Consider the following 19,859-nt stretch of genomic DNA (forward strand, 5'->3'; position numbering starts at 1 on the left):
TGTGAGAAAGAACCAGCGCTACAGTGTGCCGATGTCTCACAAAGCACCAGGTGCCCAGCTTAGTGCTTTAAGTGCCCTCGCCACTTCCCTGGGAGGACACGTCACTGTCCCCGTTTGTCCCGATGCATGAACTGAGGTGCAAAGACGTTCGGTTATGTGCTTGCTCCTATAAGGCTAGAACCTAGGCTGCCTCCTTTGGTCTTTGCCACTGGGCCACTTGCCCTCTCCAGGAAGCACTTGGCCTGTAAGCAATGCCGGCAGCTCAAGGCTCAGCCATGGGAGGGTTTGGATGTGGAAAGGCTACACTGGGGAGGTCAGAGCAGAAATTGGGCAGATAGTGGGGGACCAGGACACTGAGAAGGCAGAAGTCCGGGGCAGGAAAGAGCCTGAGGGGGCGTGGGCAAATGCCAGCCTGGTTGGGACAGAGACAAGGTGCCATATACTGAGTGAGCAATGGCCAGAACTTGGCGGAGTTCAGAACCAGGCAGCCAGAGAAGGCTCTGCATTCAGAGGGGATGAGGGGTATGGATCTACCTCTATATCTGCACCCAGGGTGACCTTCCTTGAAATAGGTCCTTCTGCCTAATTTCAGTAGGACCTGTGCAGAGGGACTGGCAGACCCATCAAAGCTCCTGGCAGTAGCTGGCAGCCGTGGGTTCCACCGTCATCTCAGGCATCTCTGCCCAGCGCTGCAGGAGCTTTTGTGTGTCTGCCAGTCCCTCTGCACCTGCAGCCATGTGCCCAAGAGCTGAGCCCATCTTGGTGTCCTCTCCAATCTCTTCCCTGGCTCTGGGGCCTTCCCAACCTCAGTCCTCCGTGCCTGTAGACAGAAATTGGAAGCCTCTGTCCTGTCAAGGCTTCCCAACAGCTCATGCTTCGTTACGTAGAAAAGAAGAGACGATTGGCCCTTTTGGTTTATTTCTATTATCAGACACTCTGGAGTATCCCCATGTTTCTCCTGAAGCTGTGTGTACTGTGTAGAATTCAGAAGTGTGAGCTGTGAAGGGTGGATGGATTGTGAGACCCTCTCGCCCAACATTCACAAAGGGCTTTAGTGAACTGTCAGCCCCATCACCCCATGCAGGCGACGAAATGGAGGCCCAGAGAGGTCATGTGACCTCCGCAGAGCCCCCAGGCCCGTTGGTGGCAGAGCCAAGTCTGGAACCTGGGTCTTTGCCCCGGGCTCCTGGGCCCCACAGCCCCCAGTGCTGGCTGACCTTCCTGCTGGTGGGCTCCTGTAGGGACCACAAGCCAGGTCACAGCCACCGTCTTCCACTTCCTGGGGCAGATGCATCCCCACACACACCCAGACCCTCTCGCCTCTGGCCAGGCCTTCCCTCCCCAGCAGAGGTGAGAGGGAAGAGTGACCAAGTGGGGCGTAGGGTCCCTGGGTAAAGTCTGGGCAGTGGACCCAGGCCGCCTGGGTTCCCAGACCGCCCTGACGCCTGTATCTGTGGCCTCAAAAGTTGCTAATGCCCCTTGGCCTATTTTCCCATTTGTAAAAAAGGGGTAGCACCAACCATGGGAGGCACGTGGTAAGAGCTCAGTAAACATCAGTTATCGTTAAGGCAGCCCCTGGTTTGTGTATCGACTGATGGTCCTGTCTCCACAGAGCCAGCAGACAGACCTGATTTATGTCCCTCAGAGCCATTCAGCCCCCGACTGTTCTTAGACCTCAGGCCAGGGCCAGAGGTGTCACTCCATATGACAGATGAGGAAACAGTGGCTCAGGGCCCACCCAGGATGCCCAGTGAGCTGGCAGTGGGGCCTGGGCTAGAATCCACCTGTCCTAACCATTTGTCCAGGCCTCCTTCTCACAAGAAGCAGGTCAGAGGGACCATGCTCCTTCTTCTAGAAAAGCATATACTTCTGGAAGGCCTCAGGGGTGTGTACCTGGACAGTTTCACTTTTGCTCCGACTGCCAGCCTCCTTCCCACAGCCCCAGGCCACCTTGCACCCTCCTGCTGCAGGCTGGGAGGTGGGGCCCCTTGGCAACCTGCAGCCCTGGCCTGGTGCCTGTTGCACGTGGGAGTCCTGTAGGAAGACGGGGTGCCAGGAACTAGGGTCTGAGTAGAGGCCACCCCAGAGAGAGAGCGATCTGAGTGGAAGAGGTCTCGGGCATGGAGAAGCCAAGGAGGCAGGTTGTTGTCAGAAATCCAAATGGATGACTTGCAGAGAAGGATTAGTCCCGGGGCCCGTGGCATCCATCTGTGGTGCATTTCATTCAGCAAACCTTTCTCAGGGCCCAGCCATGTGCCAGGCCCTGGGGATGCAGAGATGAGAGACAAGGTTCCTGCCCAGGGGGCAGTGACTGAGAAAGCACGGACATAAACAGAACCCAGCATGGTAAGAGCCATAAGGACCACAGTGTGGGGGACCCCAAGTCTCTCTTGGAATTGTTTACTCTTCCACACGTGGTGCCCAGCACGTGGTGGCGAGTTCTCAGTCATTATTTGGTGAGTGAGTGAGTGGATGTCAGATGCTGTCTGATAGCCCAAGTGCTGGTGGACCCCAGCCCTTCTGGGAATGAATCAGCACTGTCCCGCAATAGGGGAGCGAGGTCTCCATCTCTGGGGGTGGCAGCTGAGGGGCTTCTTCGGCACTGGACTGGAGCTAGAGTACCTTTTGCTCTTTAAGGTGCTGGAGTCTGAAATAATTAGTCCCCTCCTAGGCTCGGGACATAACTCCCGAGCTTTATTTCCCTTTGGTTGAGTTTCTCCACACATGCCCCCCAACCATGCCTCCTGTTGAACCCTCCCATCCAGCAGCATGTAGCCCTCAAGCACGGGGCGGGCAGTGGTGACCTGGGAGAGTGGGCCTTCCCTGCCTCCCTCCCACCCATGCCACCCCACCCCACCCCGTCCTGTCCCACACCATCTCATCCTCATCTCCGTTCTCTCATCGGTTCCTGTCGGCTGCGTGTTCCATCACCATCTCCCACACCAGTGTCCAAGAGACGCAAGGCCCACCTGCGGCGCCTGGATCGCCGGTGGACCCTGGGCGGGATGGTCAACAGGCAGCACAGCCGAGGTGACCACGGGGGCAGCTTCTCCTAACCCCACAGCTCTCACTCGCTAACCCCTTGCTCTCCTCCTTTCCAGGCCCTGCTCCTCGGCCTGGGGCCTCCTGGGGGGCCAGGCGTCTCTCTCACCTTCTGCAGCTGGGAGGGGCAGGGGGCTGCTGGGGAATCAGGGTGACACCTTGGGTGGCTCTGGCTTCTGCCAGCTTCCTGGGCAGGGGTCATGAGACTGAGGAAACAGTTATGGGTTCCCTGAAGCAGAAGGAAGGGAACAAGAGGGGGCCGTTGGGCTTCTAAGAAAAGGCCACATTTGCCCTGAAGACTGCAGATTAAGGGAACTGAGCTCGTTGAAATCTGAGTGGGCCCTTCCGCTCACCCGCACCCTTCATTGCCTCCCTCCTCTGAGTCAGGGCTCCTTGGCCAAGCTGTTCTCGAAGTTCCCTGGGAACAGAGTGGGAAGGACCAGCCCATAGCCCTCCTCCTTCAGCCAGCTCCAGAGAAACCAGAAAGGGAGCAAAAGCCAGAGCAGCCTGGCACCAGAGCGAGCTCCAACAAGCTCTGAGCGAGGTGTCGCGTCCAGCCAGGGGCCTCTGGCATCTCCCAGCACTGGATGTTGGGACGTCACTGGGGCAGGGCAAGAGGACTCCAGGAGGCCTGTGGCCTGGCACACAGCCGCTCCAGGGAGCCGAGATATTTGTTGTTTAGAGCTTTTTGGTCCAGGGCCTTTCCAACATCCAGGAACCTGGGAGGTAAGGGAGAATAGGGGTGGACCGCTGAACAAAGCCCTAAACATCTCCAGACCCTCTGGGCCAGTGGGTGGCCAGTTTCTCCTGCCTTGCAGAAAGCACACTGAGTGTGCTGGGCCGTGATGACGCAACTGAGGAGCTGCCCATGGTCTCTGAGAGGATGCGTAAAAGCATTGGCCTCTGGCAGGCCGGAAATGCCCATGGCTTGCACCCTCAACTGAATGGCACTCCTGGACTCCCTCCCGGAAAGCACATTCCTGAATGCTGGGCCACTGAGAGAGAACACTTTGGTGTCTGCCCCCAGCCCAGGGCAGCAGGAGGCCTGGGGGCTGGCCCAGGGCAGGGGGGCAAACATGGAAACAGCAAGAACAGGCCAAATGTAAAGCCAAGGCCACCCAAAATGTCGATGGTCAGCACAGCATAGGGGGTGGGCTGGGGTGCAGCTCTAAGCCTTGGCAGTAGGAGCAGAGCAGGATGCAGGCAAACAAAACCACAGCATGGACGCAGGTTTGGCCTCCCCCCACCCCCTTTTAGCATCTGCTCCAAGCACCATCACACACTGAGTCCCCAAACACAACTCCGTGTCCACCACACCACGGTGCACAGGCACAGCCTCAGATCCTCACATGGGCATCCTACCAAGTACCAGCACCCGTGTGCAGCCTGAGGGCCACAGGTGTCAGCCAGTACAACGTGGCCTCCAGCTCATGCACAGCTACACAACCACACACGTATAACTCCACTGGTGCCACCGCATAAGACTGTTCCATGCACATGTCGTTTACGCAGTCACAAACACACCATACACACAACTAACTGCTCATGGTCGTGTCTCATATACACCTCTACACCAACACCCACTAGTCTCCTGGCAACCACACATACCCAGGAACTGCAGCCACAGTCACAAACATACAGTGATAGAGGTAGACACAGGTACTCGCTCAATGCCTAAGTCTGCAGTCACACAGTACAAAACCACAACTACACCTTCCCTGTCCCTCAATCTCAGTCTCTGTCTGTCTTTTTCAAATAAGAGACTAAAACCTAATTTTCCAGCCTTACCCCTATGGGTTAAGTTCAATCAGGCAGCCAAAAAGAACGTGAAGTGAGTTGGCTGGGAGAAGCTTCGCTGCACACAGTGGTGTGGTGGGGGGCAGGGGGCAGCAGGCAGTGGGTCATCGAAGAGCTGGGCAAGAGAAAAGCAGTGCTCCCCAGGGCCTCTGCTCCCTATGCAGCCAACCAGGACTTTGGAATCAAAAGGCCTCTTGCAGTGGGGTCGGGAGAGCTGTGGGGGCCAGGAAGGGAGGGAGGAGATTGCTGACAGAGGGGAAAGTGTTTGGAAAGAGGAGGCTCTGTGGTTTGGAAACTGCAGGGCTCTCCAGCCCCTGCCTCCAAAACCAGAACAGGCCTGTCCACCTCCCCGAGCCACCCACCCAGCCAGCCAGCGGCCTGGCAGGCCCTCCCAGGGCGGAGTTGCCACCCTCCTGACAGCACTTCGGAGAGACCATGCCCCATTGCTTTCTGGAAGCCTTGAGGAACCCCAAAAGCCCCCTGGTTCAGTTGGCCCCTTTTTCCTTCAACTCTGTTTCTAAGGGGCATCTCTTTCAGAGACCCCAACTAAAACTGAGTGGCTCAGTCCCATTGAGAGCACATCCACCCACCTGGACATCCTCCTATGTGGCTTCTCCAGAAGAGGTTTGTGGCATGGGGCCTCTCCCTTGGGGAAACTTGGGAGACCCACGCGGTCCCTGTGCATCTGGAGGTAATCTGCACCTCTGCCAGCTGAGCCAAACCTGGCAGAAAATCAAGGCCCCAAATATAAATGGGAAGAGTTGGTCTGACCACCTCACCCCATCTGGGACCAGGAGCTCAGAATTCTCATCATGTGGAACCTACACAGTGACTGGGGCAGGACAAGCCCCCAAGCCAGCCCAGGGCTCTTACTAGGAGCACACCGACTTCCAGGCATCTGTGTTCACGGTGGCCTCAGGGGCTTCTGGGAAAACAGGGCCTTTTGCAGGAGGTAGCTCAACTCACTGGCCAAAACTGCTACCCTTGGTTCTGTTCTGCCGACCCAGCGACGGTCAGGGAAAGGAGGGCACGGTCATGGCCCCTGGGACCCCATCCTGAGACACACACCGGCGGCTGCAGGGGGCTGCTGCTCAGGCCTGGCAGCTCGAGGCCCACATGAGATGGCTGTGGGCCCCAGCCTTGGCCATGAGGCAGGGCAGGCTCCTCTGATCTTCTAAAGAGGAGGACTGTAATTTTTCTTTGCAAACGCAACCTTGCCCAGGAAAACTTTAATGATGGCTTCCTGCTCGAACCACAGGCTTTTAAAAATAGCCCAGCTGAACAAAAGCAAAATGTGGAGCCCAGGCCTCGCCTCACCCTAACCTCAGAACTCTGGATCCCCAGAGACTGGAGCTACCCATCTGCCCATGGCCTGGGCCAGGATTTACCGTGCTCTACTGGAAAATGGAGCAGGACTAGGATCCAAACGGGAGAGTGGAGGACTGCCCAGTAGAACACCAAGCTTCTCAAAGGCCCAAGACAGAATCTGACTGGGGGTGGTTCCCAGGTGTCCTTGGCTGCTATCCCCAGCGTGGCTGGATTGGAATCTGAAAGCTTCCAGGAGCTGGGCCCTCCCAAGTGGATGCTGAGAAAGGCCATAAGTCGCCAAGGGCATACTGAAGGGTTTTGTAGGCTCCAGTGGCCATCACCCCCCTTTTGCTTTGTGGCAGCCTTTCACGTCCAACCAGCGGCCCCCTAACTCTGTTCTCACAGCCTGGCAGCACTGCCTCCACCCCAGAGGGCATGCTGTCTGGGCCAGCACAGGGCCACAGGCAGGATCCTGGCAATCCAGGGGAGAAGGAACAGCGGACCCTCCCGTCACTGTCAGAGGCTCAGACCAGCTGTCCACTGGGACCCAGCCAAGTCCAGAGAGTGACTGTCCCAGCCAGGAGCCCAGAGGGGTAGGCGTCACGGAGACGCGGGTTCTGCATCAGCAGCCTGCTACTTTGAGCCCACAGAAAGCCTCCCACTCACTGTCCCTGCTCAGCCCTGCCTTCTTCTTCCCTGGTGCCATCAACAGGCCCTTTGAACACCCACTGTGTGCCAGGCACCTGCTGGCCACTGTCTCAGCCTCAGTGGAGCATCCAGGCCAGAGGGGGCAGCAGGGGTTCAGGGTGACCGTCCCAAAGGGCGTGGCCAGATCTTCAGTCCTTCTCCTCTCTCTGCGCTTTGTTCTCCCAGAGGGTGAGGGTGGGAAGTGGGCCCCTTCCTGAGCCTGGCCTAGGGAGGGCCTCCACTCAGGAGGCAGGATGTCTGCAGCTGGCCAGACGTGGGCAGAACCAGGCAGAGCCGGGGGTGCCCAGCCCTGGGTCTGCCTGCCACGGCCTTCCTGGGGACAGACATAGCTGCCCCCAGCAGATGTGGAAGAGACACCTCCCTGGCAGTCTGAGCAAGGACCCCTGGGGGAGGCACCAGGGCCTCCTGCCGGGAGGGAGGTTGAAGGGAACCAGGGAAGGTGCTGTGTTGCCTCAGCCTCCCCACGACTGTCCCCCCCAAGCTTCTGAGATTCCACAGGTGCCTCTTTAATGCCTTAGGAAGACACCAAACAGGACTCACCCTCCCATGTGAGAACAGAGAAGGCAGCTTCCCGGAGGGCCTCTGCAGAGGCTGTGGGGTGGAAGCAGACCCTTTTCTTAAAACACGCATGTAGCCTTTCCCATAGAGCTTGTGTTCCAGGGAATCCTCTTGGGGAAATTTCCAGGTCAGGAGTGGGCTGGGTTGGTCAGGGAAGGCTTGGCTGAGGGGATGCCTGGGAGCCACCTGAAGGTCAGAGGGAGGAAGATTCTAAGGGTGGGTAGAGGGGCAGGCGTGGAAGCATGACACATTCGGGAAGGGGGGACTGTGCCACCGGTCCCCATGGCACTTGGGACACCAAGGTCTGGACTCAAGACGTCACAAGTCGGGCCCCAAGAAGGACATGTTCCTCCTAGGACCTGCCCTCAGCCAGCAAGCTTCTGAGCCCCTGTGAACTCCAGCCTCCAGTGGCCTGGCTGCCATTTGCAGGCTGGGAGTCTGGGAGAGCCAAGGCCCGGCTGCCCAGGGCCCTGCTGGGCAACCTGGGGTTCCCAGCTTCCTTGCTACACACTGGGAGTAGCAGTGACACCTGCTTCCCTTACCCCCCCACCCCCACCCCTTCCATTCCCTGGGTGCACCCGAGGCTGACCTAGTGCACCTTGGCAAGCAGCTAAGCCAGGCCAGGCCAGGCCAGAGGAGGCAGGGCACAGGAAGATGGACCGGTTCCCCAACCTGAAATAATCAGCCTTTCTTGCTTCCCACCACTCACAGAGGAGAAGTACGTCACTGTGCAGCCTTATACCAGCCAAAGCAAGGACGAGATTGACTTTGAGAAGGGTGTCACTGTGGAGGTGATCCGGAAGAATTTGGAGGGCTGGTGGTACATCAGGTAGGAGCCCAGCAGCGCAGAGCCAAGTGCCTCTCTCCCATCCCAGCCTTCTTAGGCCCCAGGTGCTGAGCAGCAGAGCAGGGCACTGAGTCACCATGGCCGCCAGATGGGTTAGTTACTAATAGCAGCACTGCGCCCACGGTGCAGGGCTTGGCTGCTCCAGCTCCAACAGCTTGACCAGAGAGTGCACATCTTGCGGGGTCTCTGCCGGAACACGAGAGGTAGAGCCTGAGCCACAGCCAGCAGGGCACGGGAGCCCCGGCTCAGCTTGCAGGCTGTGGTGCAATCCCTTCCCACGCATCTGCCAAAAGGATTCAGCCTATCTGGATTTGGTTTTCTGTGTCCAGCCTGGGCTGCCTGGCATGCTGTGTAGAAGGGCTGCCTGGAGCTCTGGCATCCGTCGTCCTTACTGAGGTCCCAGCAGGCGGCCTCTGCTGCCCACGGCTCAGCACCCAGGGCCCCAGATGTGGGCTTCTGGCATCAGAGTCCCTGGCAGATGCAGGCTGGTTCTGGGCGCCGCTGGCTGACCCACCTGCTCTGAGAGCTGGGGCAGAAGCGAAGCCTGAGCTCAGGGCTCATTCGGGTCCTCTGAGGCCTCTTCTTTCCCCGCCCCCACCCCCCACCCCCACCCCTGACCTGTTCACACTGCCCGGCTGAGAAGTTCATGCAGGCGTGCGGGCAGGAAAGTGGGGGGCTTCCCTGAATCTCCTGGAAGCAAACTAAACCCTGTGACCTTTGCTCACTCTTGCCCTACCAGGTCCTGTCCCTCTTGTCCCCTCTGCTCTGGGGCTCCAAGGTCAGCCAGCTGCCCTCTGGGGGGACTTGTTTTCAGAAGTGTTGCTGGTTCCATTGGAACCAGCTCAGCCATGATGACTCTGCCCAGTTCTCGCTTCTCTGGCTGGAACCCAGCTGACAAGAGACCGTCCCGTATCTGTAGGCTCTGAGGACCACCACCTCAGCCCCCCACACCTGGGAACCCCAAGCCCCTGTAGACAGGCTGCATGTTCCGAGGGGTCTCCCACGGAAGAGCCAGGATTGTGGGGAGGTACCCTCATGACCCAGGTGATGCAGGCATTCGTGAGACAGCGGCTCAGAGCACAGCAGGCCATGATGGTGTGACAAATCGGTCTGTGCCAAGGGGCAGGAAGAAGGTGAGGGGCTCAGCTGGTCCCCCCAGCACCTACCAGTCGGGAGGGCTGCGTTGCAGGCTGCCTCTGACTCTGCCCTGCTGGGAATTGGGTGGGAGGGGGCTGTGTACCTGGACATGTGTTGCCTAAAGCCATTGCCCTTAGAGCCTCATGTTCTCTGAGCAATGGGAGCTGCAGCCAACCCCAAAATCCAACAGCCACGGACTCAAAATAGAAAGACCAGCAAACATTCTGGCTGGCTGGTAGCCTGGTTCACTTGCCTGGAAGTTATTGACAGGACTGCTCTATTTTTTTTATTTTTTTTTAATTTATTTTTTTAGTTTTCTAAAATGACCAACAAAGTCACCCTAAGCTGTTATTCTAGTCCTCTTGATCCCAAGGCCTAGCCCTTTAGCCAGCAGGAGCTTAAACTGGGAAAACTCTGCTGAAAAGTTTCCACCTTAAGAAGAATGCACGTCACCCCCTTAAATATGCCATTTCCCAACATTCCAGCCTCTGTGTTGATCCTCATTTCCTGTCTTTCTTCTCCCTCCTCTTCCCTCCCCATCCCTCCTTTTCTAGTTTGCTTCCCTCTGGAGTCATTCCATGTTCCAGAGCTGGAAAGCAGATGTGAGCAGAGTTGGACCCAGACACACACAGCCACTTCTGATTCTCTTGCGTTTCTCAGCCTGGAATCTAATTTTATCCATGTAACACCGAAGCAACACGAAGGGGTTTGAAATGGGAATGCTCAAGGCCGTGATCAGCCCTGACCATCACCCCTACAAAAGCCCTCTCCCCATATCTCTACCATGTTCACATAGAAAAACATCTGCAAAGGCCAGATGGTTTGTCTTCATCTTTTTTCCAAGCAGCAAGAGCACTGGGCTTTGGGCCAGGCTAGCTGTGTGATCCTCTGCTGCTTGCTTTGCTTTTCTGAGCCTTGCCCAGCTCATATGTAAGATTAAGCCTTTTTACCAGTTACTTCCATCCATCCCTGAAATTGTGTGCTTCTCTCCGCACCCATTACATTGGGAAGCCCAGCCAGCTCTCTGACTTCCATTTGTTTGTTTACTGATGTCTGCCTTTCAGACCCCAAAGGGGATAGACAGGTGGGCTTGGGACAGCCTGTCTGCACATTCCTGTGTTGTGAACATAAGAAGCCACCTCCTGCCTGAGCTCTCCAGCAAAGCTCAGACATGTCAATGGGAACTTAAGTTAGTCTCCTACCTAATGAGCACCCAAGAAAAAAGTCAGGGGTAGGGGGTGGACAGACATCTGGCATAGAGGAGCTGTTCCAAAGAGCCAGATGTGTCCCAGGGAGCAAACAGGGACAGTGCAGCCCAGACGTGGGGGCATTGGCCAGCAACTGCTGGACCAGGAAGTGAGTTCCCAGTGGGTTTCGGGTGGAAACTCAACACCATGGGGAAAATTGGGAAAAGCTTGTTTTAAGAAGTCATCAAATTGCCTAAAATTAAGCCAGCCCTGTCATTTGCCTTTTACTTTTGTTTATGGGCTTTGGGTTTTGTTTTGTTTTGTTTTACCATACCAAAGGTTCTAATTTTATCCATTCATATGCATTAGCCTTTTCATTTATGGTTTCTCTGTTGGAGCCCCAGTTGGAAAGACTTTCTCTACCCCCAAGATTACATAAATATTCAAGAATTTGACTTTTTTTGTTTTGTTATATGGTGTGAGGCTAGGATCTCAGTTATTTTTTTTCTGATTGAATAATCAGTAGTTCCCAAATCACTTATTGAATAATCCATCCTTGGCCCAATAAACTGAAATGTTACCTTCAGTGTTCTCCTTTGGGTCTGTGAGTGGGCTTCCCTGTAGTAGTACTAATATCCTCCCCACTCAGTCACTCTTCTTTATAGACGCCTTCTTAGTTGGTCTCAATGTGTTTATCCTTCTTAATAGCAGTTTTAGCTCTACTCTCTCCCTGCATTTTTCAGAGGAGAAAAAAGTGGAGTTCCAAGATACTGATTTGTCCAAGACACCATGAACGAGAGCTCAGGTTTTCTGACTCATCTGCGGCACCTCTTTGCCTTTCTAATAATGCTTTCTTTTCCCGTAAGGAATAATTATCCACCACATCACACCTTCTTGTGTCTTATCTCTAGAATGACCCTTAGCTGATTGTAAGGTAGTCAGGCCACTGTGAAGTCTACTGTTTGGGCAACCCCACATTTGAGAAATCTTCTAATTGCAAGAGCCCACATTTGCAGAGAATGAAAGCCCACGTCAAGGGTGATCTGGCAAAGGAAAAGGCCCTCAGAGTAATGGGATTGCCAGTTCTCTTGCCGAACATGGTAGAGAAGTCTCAGCTGGGCAAAGCCAAATAGACTAGGGCCTGAGCGTGGGGCTTGTGGTCAGTCATCGGCGCTCAAATGGCGGCATGCACCTCTCCTCCCCACAGATACCTGGGCAAAGAGGGCTGGGCGCCGGCATCCTACCTGAAGAAGGCCAAGGATGACCTGCCAGCACGGAAGAAGAATCTGGCCGGCCCAGTGGAGATCATTGGGAACATCATGGAAATCAGCAACCTGCTGAACAAGAAGGCATCCGGGGACAAGGAGACTCCACCGGCCGAAAGCGAGGGCCCCGAGGCCCCAGTCACCAAGAAAGAGATCAGCCTCCCCATCCTCTGCAATGCCTCCAACGGCAGTGCCCTGGGGGTGCCCGAGCGGACTGTCTCCAAGCTGGCCCCGGGCTCTCCAGCCGTGGCCAGGATTGCCCCGCAGAGGGCCCAGATCAGTAAGAGCCTCGCTGACCCCTGGGTCCTCTCCACAGAGCTCTATTAGAGAGTGGGCCCAGGGTGCAAGGAAAGCCAGAGCAGTGTGCAGGAACCCCTCAGATAGAGACTGGCACCTGACTCCAGCCTTACTCTATCTGCTTGTATGACCCTAGTCACAAGAAGGGGACAAGGCAAGGGCCTACAGATGACTTGATGCCTCCCACCTCATCCCTGGAGGTGATTTACATGAGTGTGTAGGCAGGTGGCACTGTCCCCTCTAGTGGAGAGCCAGGAATGGCCACTTTGCAGATGCATGTATTCGATGAGCAAGAAACATTGCTATCATTCTCCTTCCTCTATAGTTAGGCTTTATAGATCAAGATTGATGATGTGTTGATTTAAAAAAACAATGTTGATTGTTGATTTAAAGAAATTTCCCTGGGCTGTTAAGTGTAGACCCTATAAGTAAGGCTGCTTTATGGAGTGGCAGCCTGTAGAACAGCTTTCTGGGCTTTACCCAGTTCCCTTTCATCTTCTGCCAGTTATTGGGAACCTAGAAGAGTTGGGAGCAGAGGCTTCTCCCACTCTCCACAAGCAAATTTTCAGCTTCTCTTTGTACAGAGAAGTCCAGCTACCTGGCGCCCTTCAATTTTATCCATCTCTCTATGGCCCAACAATGCCTATCATTGAGAGTTAAACTGTTCTTAAGGAAACCAGCTTCTCTTTGTGCCTTCCAGAAAAAGAAAAAAAGTCATTCTTAAAATCTAGAGGAAAGCTGTTTTTTAGTTTAGCTCTGATCTTGGTTAAGTTAGCTCTCATGCCTGAAGCCTTTGGGATAATCGCTAGGCAGATCTTTATCAGGCACCTGTGCTTGCCTGGCACTGGGCTAGCTTCTTAGGATTTAGTAGCAGGCAAAAAATAGGTGTGGTCCCTGCTCCTAACTTTGAAAAGCTGATAAAGCTATATATCCTTTCCTTGAAAAATGCTTCTATGGACATACATTTTTTAATTTAATTATTTAAAATTATTTAGAGGGTTACTGGATCCTCTACTGAAGCACAGCCAAAGAACCCTAAAGGTCCATGGTTTCCAGATGAAGCCACCCAACTCTCATGTCAATAGTGACTTCAAGCTTCGGGGTCCTTCATAAATGGGGAAGGAAAGTATGAGCTTCCAAGGATCCGGAGCTGGTGGCAACTAGGGCAGCAGGTATAGGCTCTGTTGCCCAGGAATTCAGAAGCCATGTTTCTTCTTCCAGGCTCCCCAAATCTAAGGACAAGGCCCCCACCGCGCAGAGAATCCAGCCTGGTATGTATGCTGAATTTCTTTTCCCATTTTTGTTACTTTTCTGGGGATGCCCTGTAGAAGTCTCATTTAATTGGAATTGGCTCTTTCACTGCTGGACCTTTTGATGCAGAGGTTTCCAAGGACATTGCTGGGGCTCCAGCTCTTTGGGGCTGAGGGCAGGGAGGGAAGCCTGATTTATAATTTGGAAACCCACTGCACTCCAATGTTAAATAAATCCATCCCAGCCACTGCACTGGCAGACATAAACATTTAGACTGGCCGACAAGAGTGTCCGGCCAGGGTATTGCTAGGGGCTGAAAATGAGCTGCTGTCCATGCTAGCCTGGAGACCCTTAGCTTGGCTGTGCCCAGAAATGCCTGTTGGACATGGCTGGATGCTAGAGCCTGGGAGGGCAGAGGGCAGACCAGTGAGTGTCCTCCAAGGGGGGCGGATGGCAAAGACTGGCTCATTGTAGAGTCTAATGCCCCTAGGATCCCTGGCTCCTGTGTGTGGAGGGGGGTAGGGTTCCTGGTATCCAGACCCTCAGGCAAATGTCCACCCAAGGGCTAGGGCTTGGGGCAGCAGCGATGCAATTGGCAGGACAAGAGGCCTGCAACATGGAACTGTTATCAGGGGTGGTGGAGGGCAGTGGAAAGAATGGGATGTCAAGCCTGCCAGGCCTAGATTCCCATTTGGCTTCTGACACTTAGGAACAGTGAGACCCTGAGCAAGTCACTTATCCTCTACAGGTCTCAATTTTCTTCTTGCTAGCGGGGACAGTCCCAATCATCTCACAGGGCTGGATGAAGTGAGATGAGTTATATAGAGGGCTGGCATACAAATTTCTGTTTCCTGTGTGGCTCTGTTTGGTAGCACTACCTGGTGCACTGTGTTGAGAAAGATTCTGAAGTCAAATCTGGGGCTTAGCAGCAAGCCTGCTGTGTTGGATAATATCTGCTCTGGGTGTAGGAGAGGAGGATAGCAGCAGCTCCTGGAAGATGCTGGGATCTGGCCCCTGGAGATGAGATTCCTGGCCCTGAGTCCCAGGGGAGTTTCCATCTCTTTTTTCCCCCTTGGGTTTTACACAACTGGACCATGAGTTCTCCTGTCTTCCCATCTCTTTTAGCCCCAGCTAATTATTTTCAGGCAGACTTGATTTTGGCAAGAATGGGATAATTCCTTCCATGCTCACCAAGTGCAGGGACTGCTAAGGCAGAGCTGCTGTTTCCAGTTAGGCCCAGCTGAATCCCGCCTGGCCAGGGGTACAGGCTTAGCTGGGGCCTGGGCCACGTCTGCTCACATGCACGGCTGCAGGGCCAGGCTCTGGGGCATGGAAAGTTGGCTGATTCACACCTGGTCTCTCAAAATGAGCTTCCTCCCACCACTCCTTCACTCTGATCGAAGGCAGCTCGGTTTCAACTGGCAGGATTAGGGCATGTTGAACCTTGAAGGATGAGGAAAGTTTGGAAGAGTAAAAGAGTGTTTCAGGGAAAGTGTTCAGCTTCAGCTTACATTTATTGAGCTCTCCCTATGGCCTGGAGTCACATATGTTATCTCAGTGAATTTTCTTAGTTCCATTTTACAGTTGAAGAAACTGAGGCCGGGGGCCCACACAGCAGAGCTGTGAATTGCTGAGCTGGAGTTAAAGCCTGTATCTGCCCAGCTCCAAGGCAGAGGCCTTTTGAGGTCTTCCTGCTACACCACAACTGCTTTCTGCACCAATGCATGTGCCCCCCACTACCGCCACCACTACTTCTGTTTTGCTTTGTTTTGTTTGAACCCTTTTTTATGAGGAAGGATGCCCAGGGAGTAATAAGGGGTGGCACGAAGCCCATTTTGGCTAGAGGAGAAACTGTAGGTGAAGCTAGAACGTCGGCTTCACAGGGTGCATTGTCCATTTGGTTCACTGCCTTAGAACAGTGCCTGGCACTCAGTAGGCAAGCAGTAAATGTTTGTAAAAAAAGTCATGTGTTGGGGCCAAATTATAGATGTCCATGCTAAGAAACTGATTGCCAACATCTAAATAACATTCAGGCATTGTAGTGGGTTCTGCCATTCCCTGCCCATAGAGATAGAAGATACTGGGTTGTAGTCAGTGCTTGCCTCTTGGTGATGACTGACCAAGGGTTTTTCCCATCCAGCACCACAGCCCCCTCACACTCCCACCTGACTCGTAGAGCTGGTTTAGTCCCTTGCCCTGCCTCTGCTGTCATGTCACACTGTAGCCTCATACCCCTGGCATGAAGGGTGGTGGCTCTCCCAATGGGGCCGTGTGCATGGGCTTTGTTACAGCTTTTTCATTTTTGTTTGGGACCCAGGTGTTGAAGCATCTGGAAACTGGACTACCAGAGATGTAAGGGTTGAACTTACTGTGTTATCAGTGATCGTTTTGATAGCTCAGACGAGTCCCAAGTGAATCCTAAGTGTTAATTAGGAGGCCTTGTCAGGCGAACATTCTCTTGGGGATATGCCCTGCAACTCGGGTGATAGGTACAATCTGAGCCCGCTGCTGGCCAGCAGCTGTAAGTGGTGGTGGTAACTGTCTTAGGGGGTGGTTTTTGCTCACTGAGTCCTCTGCAACAGGGGTTCCAGCTGCCGAAGCCACCAGAGCCCCCTTCCGTTGAAGTGGAGTACTACACCATTGCCGAATTCCAGTCATGCATTTCCGACGGGATCAGCTTTCGAGGTGGACAGAAGGCAGAGGTAAGCCCTGCCCATGATGCCAAGGGTTTCCACTCAGACTGGTCAAAGATCTACCAAATTTCTCATCTGACAGCATTCCTGAGGGAAAGACCACAAAGAGAAAGAAACCCACAGGGATGAGAATTTGCCTAAGGCTCATAATGGCCACAGCCAGAACTAGAACCCAGGACTCATCTGGGGGCTTGCTGAGCTGCCTCCCAGTGCCTCCCTCACCGCAGAGTTCCCCAGAGTACATTGCTGGGGCTTGTAACGGGGGCACCCTGAAACACGGGTTCTGTGGTCAAATGAGTTTGTAGGGCAGGAGGTTAAGCCAAATCCCCCCAGTTTTTGTATTGTAATTGCCAGATTTCTCAGAGCCTGCGAGCTGGGGGTGTGCACTGTGAGCCTCTAAGAGAGGCTGGATGGGCTGCACCCCAACCCACTTGGCCCCAGCCTGCTCCCTGTCCCAGGAGTATCCCATGGGACCAGGAGTCCGCAGAATCCACATTAGGAAGTGCTGCTCTTGGGAGAACGTGGTCCCAGTGGGTGGAGCAAGGGTGTGGGCACTAGATTTGAATACTTGGTCACAGCCACAGCACAGGCACCTCTGGCCTTCAAGGCAGTCATGACTCCCCCTGGGCTTTAGCTCTCCCTCTGCTAAGTGGGGTGACAGACCCTGCGATGTCCCCCGCCCAGCCCGTCTCTCAGCATTTCTGAAACTCTGTGGCTGGCACTAGATGGGACGTTCTGGAGGACAGAGAAGATTTGTGACTCATTCATTTCCCTTGAGCGGCTTTGTGTAGAAATGCAGTTAAATCTCAATACACGTGAAACTGTCAGCAGATTAATTGGGCAGGTTCTGCCTCGTGAAGAGATGATGTCCCAGTGTGCATGCTTGAAATCACATGACTAAACTTGGGACTAAATTTCCAAGAGAACACCTGCTCTCAGTGGTGTTTAGGTTTCCGGAAGACCCTACCAAAGGCTCATAATGTAGAGAACTGTCCTTCTTAGGATCCAGCTGAGCTTGAATTTTAGGTACTGGAGGGGGGCTGGGGTGAAGGATAGGCTGTAGGAGCAAAGGAAGGAGGAGAGGGCTAGTCTCAGGCAAAGCTTGCCTCTGGCATTCTTTGGCCTCCCTTCCTTCCTTGCCCCTCTTTCCATGGTGTGGTGCCAGTTTTCATGCTGTCCCTCCCCCTCCCCCAGACTTCCTCCTCCAGGAGTGTCCCACAAATCCAAAATTGTTTCCCCTTTATGTTTCCCAATCCAAATGAACCCCAGCCCAACCGACAGCCATACTTCTCAGCATCTCGAACTAGTTTATACTAGCATGGAAATGACTGGTAACTCCCTCACTCTTTGCTTAGAAAACCATTCAACCCAAAGAAATCTCTTCTGCTGATGGGAGCTCAGTGTGATTCCACGTGCAGGGAAATGACCAGAGGCAGTGGGGGCACTGGGGACGTGCTCGGCACGGAGGCTGTGACCTCAGGCCCAGGCTTTCCAGTTCAGTTCACCTACATCTTTTCATTCTTCTCTAACCTGAGAGGCCCTTTCAAAGTTCTGAGCCTTTCTCCCAGGGAGGACCTAGCAATATTGGAGGTAGGAGAAGGACAGGAGCAGTGGGATAGCAGGTCTTGTAGAGACTGGGAACAGTGCAGCTTCTAAGTACCATACCTGAGGGGGAGGTGAGGAGCAGGGGTCCACAGAGGAGGCCAGCTCGATGAGGGTCTTGCCAGAGACTTGGAGGAGCAGCAGAAAGGGACTTGGGGAGTAGAGGCCCCCCAACCATGAGATGATAGAGACCTGGGTTTGAATTCTGGCCCTATCACTTACCATGTTGTGTCCTGGGTCACTTACTGAGTGGCTTGGTTTTTTCATCTGCAAAATAGAACATCTCCTAGAGCCAGAGTCTGAAACTCAGCATAGGGTCCCAGTGATCCACCCAGCTCACTGGCCTGTCCACCCCCTTCCCCAGGTCATCGACAAGAACTCAGGGGGCTGGTGGTACGTGCAGATCGGTGAGAAGGAGGGATGGGCCCCCGCGTCCTACATCGACAAGCGCAAGAAGCCCAACCTGAGCCGCCGCACAAGCACCCTGACCCGACCCAAGGTACCCCCACCAGCACCACCCAGCAAGTCCAAGGAGGCTGAGGAGGGTCCAGCAGGCGCTAACGAGAGCCAGGATTCCCCGCTGAAGCTCAAGTACGAGGAGCCTGAGTATGACATCCCGGCCTTTGGCTTCGACTCCGAGCCCGAGCTGAGCGAGGAGCCCGTGGAGGACAGTGGCTCGGGGGACAGGCGGCCCACCCAGCCCCACAGGCCCTCGCCCGCCTCGTCGCTGCAGCGGGCCCGCTTCAAGGTGGGCGAGTCTTCGGAGGACGTGGCCCTGGAGGAAGAGACCATCTACGAGAATGAGGGCTTCCGGCCATATGCAGATGACACCCTGTCAGCCAGAGGCTCCTCGGGGGACAGTGACTCCCCCAGGGGTTCCTCACTGTCCCTTGCCAGGAAAAACTCCCCCAAATCGGGCTCTCCCAAATCATCGTCACTCCTAAAGCTCAAGGCAGAGAAGAATGCCCAGGCAGAGCTGGGCAAGAACCATTCCTCGGCCTCCTTCTCCTCGTCCATCACCATCAACACCACTTGCTCCTCCTCCTCCTCCTCCTCCTCATCCTCCTTGACCAAAAACAGCAGCGACCTGAAGCCCCGATCTGCCTCGGACGCAGGCATCCGGGGCACTCCCAAGGTTGGGGCAAAGAAGGACTCTGACCTAAAGTCTGGGCTGACCGCCTGTGCCCGGGCCAAGCCATTGGTCCGGCCCAAGCCCCTTCTGAACCGAGCAGAGTCCCAGAGTCAAGAGAAGATGGACATCAGCACTTTACGGCGCCAACTGAGACCCACGGGCCAGCTCCGCAGTGGTCTCAAGGGTTCCAAGAGCGAAGATTCAGAGCTTCCCCCCACCGTGGCCTTTGAGGGTCCCCACAAGGGGTCCAGGAGGGGCTCAGCCGACCTCATCACCCTCCCAGCCACTGCTCCCCCTTGTCTCACCAGGAAGGATCAGGGAGGGCAGGCCACCTCCTATCTGACGCGGAGTGCCTACCAGAAGGTCCAGGACTCGGAGATCAGCTTCCCCGCAGGCGTGGAGGTGCAAGTGCTGGAGAAGCTGGAGAGCGGATGGTGGTACGTGAGGTTTGGGGAGCTGGAGGGCTGGGCCCCTTCCCATTATTTGGTGCTTGGCGAGAATGAGCAACCCGACCCCTCCGGCAAAGAACCGGATGTGGTAACCACCAAGAGCAAGCAGAACGAGGGGAAGTCAGACAGCCTGGAAAAGATTGAGAAGCGGGTCCAAGCGCTGAACACCGTCAACCAGAGCAAGAGGGCCACACCGCCCATTCCCTCCAAGCCACCCGGGGGCTTCGGCAAGACCTCGGGTACCGGGGCGGTGAAGATGAGGAACGGCGTGCGGCAGGTGGCAGTGAGGCCCCAGTCAGTTTTTGTGTCCCCGCCACCCAAGGACAACAATCTGTCGTGTGCCCTGCGGAGGAACGAGTCCCTCACAGCCACCGACGGCCTCCGAGGCGTCCGCCGGAACTCCTCCTTCAGCACCGCCCGCTCAGCGGCCACAGAGGCCAAAGGCTGCCTGGCCGAGAGGGCTGCCAGCCAGGGCTCAGACGCACCCCTGCTGCCCACCCAGCGCAACGGCATCCCCGTGTCCCCCGTGCGCCCCAAGCCCATCGAGAAGTCCCAGTTCATCCACAACAACCTCAAAGATGTATAT

At 55.0% G+C, this 19,859-nt stretch overlaps 1 protein-coding gene across 1 annotated transcript in view; it reads left to right on the forward strand.

Annotated features, from left to right (window-relative positions):
• SH3PXD2A (SH3 and PX domains 2A) overlaps positions 1-19,859 on the forward strand; it is a 246,976-nt gene that overhangs the window by 225,592 nt on the left and 1,525 nt on the right. The window contains 6 exon segments of the mRNA XM_037804143.1: positions 2,947-3,030; positions 8,125-8,242; positions 11,792-12,129; positions 13,368-13,417; positions 15,980-16,099; positions 18,057-19,858. Coding sequence (XP_037660071.1) covers positions 2,947-3,030; positions 8,125-8,242; positions 11,792-12,129; positions 13,368-13,417; positions 15,980-16,099; positions 18,057-19,858 — 2,512 coding nt within the window.

This window comes from Choloepus didactylus, chromosome 15 (assembly GCF_015220235.1).
Source record: "Choloepus didactylus isolate mChoDid1 chromosome 15, mChoDid1.pri, whole genome shotgun sequence".
NCBI classification, from domain to species: domain Eukaryota; kingdom Metazoa; phylum Chordata; class Mammalia; order Pilosa; family Megalonychidae; genus Choloepus; species Choloepus didactylus.